A 5,000-nucleotide genomic window follows, 5' to 3' on the forward strand; every position below is an offset into this window, starting at 1 on the left:
CTTCCCCTTCTCTCTCTCTCCCCCTCCTTCCTCCTTCTCCTTCCTCCTTCTATCCCTCTCTCCCCCCTCCTTCCTCCTTCTCTCCCTTGCCCTTTCCTTCCCCCTTCCCCTTCTCTCTCTCTCCCTCCTCCTTCCTCCTTCTCTCCCTCTCCATCTCCCTCTCCCTCTCCTGGGCCCTCTCTGTCCCTCTCTCTCTCCCTCTCCTTCTCTCCCTCTCCCTCTCCTGGGCCCTCTCTGTCCTTCTCTCTCTCCTGGGCCCTCTCTGTCCCTCTCTCTCTCCCTCTCCTTCTCTCCCTCTCCCTCTCCTAGGCCCTCTCCCTCTCCCTCTCCCTCTCCTAGGCCCTCTCTGTCCCTCTCCCCTCTCCTGGGCCCTCGACGCCGACCTTAAGCAGCTGTTAGCCTCCCCAAGCACCGGTCCTTGCCTCGGCGCTGCGGGTTAGTCGCCTCCCGTAATTGAGACACATAGAGTCCGCCTTTCTTGAAGATGCTGCGTTATTTTCTTCATTTGTTTTTGTTTTTTGTTTTGTTTTTGATGAGTGTTTGTGTGTGTGTCTGTGCGTGTGTGTGTGTGTGTGTGTGTGTGTGTGTGTGTGTGTGTGTGTGTGTGTGTGTGTGTTTGGGGGAGGGGCTTTGGTTTTGTTTTCCTTGCTCGCTCTTGTTTTTTTATTCGTATTCGTTCTGTATTTCGTTTTTTTTTTATCTTTATCGTGTCTATCATTATCGTGTCTATCATCACTATCATCATCACTATCACTATTCTCATATCCGTGTCTATTATCACTATCATCATAATTATTAGCACTGCCATCATCATCATCATTATCCTCATCATTGTCATTGTCACCGTCATCGACATCACTCTCCTCATTAGCATCGCCAGCATTGTCATTATCATCACTGTCTGCTTCGTTACCCTTATTATCATTAATCTTCAACCATCCTTTCTCCTCGCTTCCTTGTAATTTCGTCACTCACCCCCTTTCTTCAGTATTTCCTATTCTACATTTATTTTTCCATGATTCTAGCCCTAAATCTCCTATCTTTATTTTTATTGTCTTCTTCCCCCCTTCCTCTCTGTCTCTCTCTCTCTCTCTATCTATTTATCTATCGATCTGTTTATCTATCCTTTTAATTCCCTTTCTGCGTATTCATTTCAGAAATGAAAAAAGTAGCTCCTTAGTTTACATATAGATAGATAGATCGATCGTTAGATTTATATATATATATATATATATATATATATATATATATATATATATATATATATATATATATACATATGTATGTATATGTATATACATATATATATATATATTTATATATTTATATATTCAAACACACACACACATAGATATATATTTGAAGGTATGATCGTGATAGATGATTAACGATAAGGATGAAGATAAGATGATAAAGTAATTAGGATTATAATTACCAACATTAACTCCGACAATGCCATTGCCATTAAGAACTACGCACGCAACGACAGTAACAAACATGCCGTATAGAAGACGCGCGATAAAAGGAGAGAGAGAAGAAAGGGAGAAAGACAGAGAGAAGCGCTTCCTACCCGCTGGCACCCCTGGCACTGCCTCGGTCTCGCGGGCGCCCTCAGAGGTCCCGCGGAGGAGGAAGTGGGGCGCGGGTGGCACTGTCTCGGGGGCGCCTCGCTTGGCACCGGCGTGGGCGGGGGGGGGGGCGGGGGAGTGGGCGGTGGGAAGGGGGAGGTGGTTAGGGGAGGGGACGGGAAAGGGAGGAGGAGGGGAGGGAAGGGGTATAGAAAAAAATGTGAAGAAAGAAAGAGGAAGAGGATAAGAAGGAATAACTTTGATAATAATGATTAAAAAAAAAATAATGAATAAAAAAAAGTGGCGAAGTGGAGGAAGAGGAGGAGGAGGAGAAGGAGCAGAGGACCAGAAGAAGAAAGAGGAGGACGGCGACGAACAGGAGGGCCTGGAGGAGGGCCTCGTGGTGCCCTGGCTGGATCAAAGGCGCGGGTGTCCTCAAGGCTGTAGCATCTTGTATCTGCGGGAGAGAAGAGTCAATAGTTCTCCTTAGTCACAGCCTCTCTCACATCAAAGCATTCGCCCCCTCCTGTTCTTCCCTCTTATTCTCTCTCTCTCTCTTTCTCCATGTCTCTGTCTCTCTCTTGTCTTTGTATCTCTCTCTCTATGTCTCTGGTCTCTCTCTCTCTATGTCTCTGGTCTCTCTCTCTCTCTCTCTCTCTCTCTCTCTCTCTCTCTCTCTCTCTCTCTCTCTCTCTCTCTCTCTCTCTCTCTCTCTCTCTTTCTCTCTTTCCACTCTTACTTCTCTCCCGTTTCTTCTCACTTCCTCGCGTTACCTGTGTCTCTCAATAGTTATTTTTTGCTCTCTTACTCTCCTTCTCTGTCTGTTCCTCCCTCCCTCTCTCTCTCTCTCTCTCTCTCTCTCTCTCTCTCTCTCTCTCTCTCTCTCTCTCTCTCTCTCTCTCTCTCTCTCTCCAACTCCAAGAGGACTCACATCACAGCCGCAGCCGCCCTTTGTCTCATCCTTGTACCTCCCCCCCCCTCTCTTTCTCCTCCTCTCTCTACTGTCCCTTGCCTTTACCTGGAGTTTTTTCGTTTTCTTTTCCGTTTTATCGTATTGGTTTGGACAGATGTATATGCGGACACATACGCAGATGTATTTGTATATATACATACTTACACGCTCGCACGCACGCACGACACACACACACACACACACACACACACACACACACACACACACACACACACACACACACACACACACACACACACACACACACACACACACACACACACACACACACACACACACACACACACACACACACATACACACACACACACACACACACACACACACACACACACACACATATGCGTATATTTGTAAGAGTGAGCGAGTGAAGGAGTAAGTATGTGTGTGTGAGAGAGAGAGAGAGAGAGATAGAGAGAGAGAGAGAGATAATTTTTATAGAACAAAACATTTTTTTTTTGGCTATAAATACAATAAAAAACTATAGATGAACAAATAAGCATTTTAACACCGTCTTACGGAAATGTTGATTTAGAGGACATGGTGATAGAGCGACCGTCGGAGGTACCAGCTACCGATTACCTTTTTTTCATTTTGGTATCGGCAGTTATGTGAGACGCGGGGCTTGCAATAACCTCTTTTGCACTCGAATGGACAGAGGGATGTATTTGTTAAGTTTTAGGAGAGTGGATTTTGTAGGTGTATTTTTGGTTTTGGAGTGTTTTTTGGGGGGGGAGGGGGGGCTTTTCCAGTTTTTTTTTCTTTTCTCTCTTTCTCTCTCTCTCTCTCTCTCTCTCTCTCTCTCTCTCTCTCTCTCTCTCTCTCTCTCTCTCTCTCTCTCTCTCTCTCTCTCTCTCTCTCTCTCTCATCTATCTATCTATCTATCTATCTCTCTCTCGCTGTCTATCTATCTATCTCTATCTATCTCTCTTTATTTGGATTTTGGGCTTTTCCGTTCCTTTACTTTTTGGACGTTACTTTGTTTGTGCTTTTCTTTTACTTCACTCTTGCACGCGGTGCATTTTGGGTCATTCCTCTTTTTTGACGTTGCATTTTGTTTTTCTTCTTCCTCTTCATTTTTACCTACTTTGCGTTTTTTGTAATTTCTATTTCTGTTGTTTTTACTTTGTTCCTTTTCTTCATTTTTTCCTACGTTTCATTTTCATCTTTTCTGTTCAATTGATTGTTTATTTGTCTTGTTTTTTGTCATTTCATCGTGTCTTTTCCCCCTTTTCCTCCATTTGTATATAAACAGTTTTCTGCATTGCTTATGTCAACAAAGACTCTCGTTCGAGTGTATTTTCACCAGGGAGACTCTCGGCTCCGCTCCCCTGACACTCTCGATTCCATCAAATCTCGAAAAATTAGATTCGAAACTCTAAACCTTTTACCCGTTGGTTTCAGCGCCATAAGGAATGGTGGTGGTTTTATTTTTCTCTTTCTTTTTATTTATATATTTTCTTCTTGTTTTTATTTGTATTGTGATCTCGGGTCATATTGGTTGGTATTTGTTTTTTTTTTTTGTTGGGTTGAGGGTAAAGGAAAGGGGAAAAAAAGATGTTGGATGTTGTCTCTGTTTTATTTGTTTTATTTGTTTATTATTATCATTATTATTATTTATTTGTCTTATATCTGTAGTTAAATTCGAAATGCTGTTGACTTTTGTTTTCATAGAATAAAAGTAATTAATAAGATAATAGAAAATGATAATAGAATTATAAAAATAAGAAATAAATAAGAAATAAAAAATGAATAAACAGTAAATAAAAAAAATAATCGAATAATAAAAAAGTAATAAATAACAGTACAAGAACATCGCTTTACGATCGGACTTTGGAAGAAGAAAACCATAATGATGATAATGATAATGATAGGTAATAATAATAATAATAATAATGATAATAATAATAATAATAATAATAATAATAATAATAATAATAATGATAATAACGGGAGAGAGAGAGAAATAAGGAAAGGCGAGCAAATCACCGTCGGCGACCGAGGAAATTCAAAACTCGGTCGCGAAACAGCTGTTGATCAGCGAGCGGGTAACAAAGGACGGTTTCGTATGCAGAGCGAGAGAGACAGGCGCGAAACTGAAGAAGGAGAAGGGGAGGAAAGGAAAGCGATATTATGCAATTACGAAAGAGAACAAGGGAGAGCGAGAAAGGGAGAGAGAGACGTGCAGCGAAGGGGTTTGACGCGAGACATGTAATGCACACAGAGAACAGAGTGCGCGGCGGTTAAAAAGGCAAATGGCTAAATCGACGGAGCGCGGGTTTACATGCGGGGTCCCTCGAGTCAACACGGTCCCTCCGCGGCCGAGACAGAGGACGCGGGACGGAGAGGGAGAATGTGTGCAAAAGATTGGGGCTCTGATTAGAACGCATGCTGTGGGGAGTGATAAAAGAGATTACAGATTTAACGGAAGAATTTTAGAAAAAGGGGGAGATGGATAA

At 42.5% G+C, this 5,000-nt stretch overlaps 2 protein-coding genes across 3 annotated transcripts in view; one reads left to right on the forward strand and one right to left on the reverse strand.

The window, feature by feature from the left end:
* Positions 1-5,000, forward strand: part of LOC113818529 (fibroblast growth factor receptor-like 1) — a gene marked incomplete at its 3' end in the record, with an annotated part of 455,734 nt that overhangs the window by 322,794 nt on the left and 127,940 nt on the right.
* LOC138867461 (cell surface glycoprotein 1-like) overlaps positions 1-5,000 on the reverse strand; it is a 19,730-nt gene that overhangs the window by 6,250 nt on the left and 8,480 nt on the right. The window contains exon 3 of the mRNA XM_070143292.1: positions 1,946-2,025. Coding sequence (XP_069999393.1) covers positions 1,946-2,025 — 80 coding nt within the window. The remainder of the gene's footprint in view (positions 1-1,945; positions 2,026-5,000) is intronic.

This window comes from Penaeus vannamei, chromosome 30 (assembly GCF_042767895.1).
Source record: "Penaeus vannamei isolate JL-2024 chromosome 30, ASM4276789v1, whole genome shotgun sequence".
Lineage (NCBI taxonomy): Eukaryota > Metazoa > Arthropoda > Malacostraca > Decapoda > Penaeidae > Penaeus > Penaeus vannamei.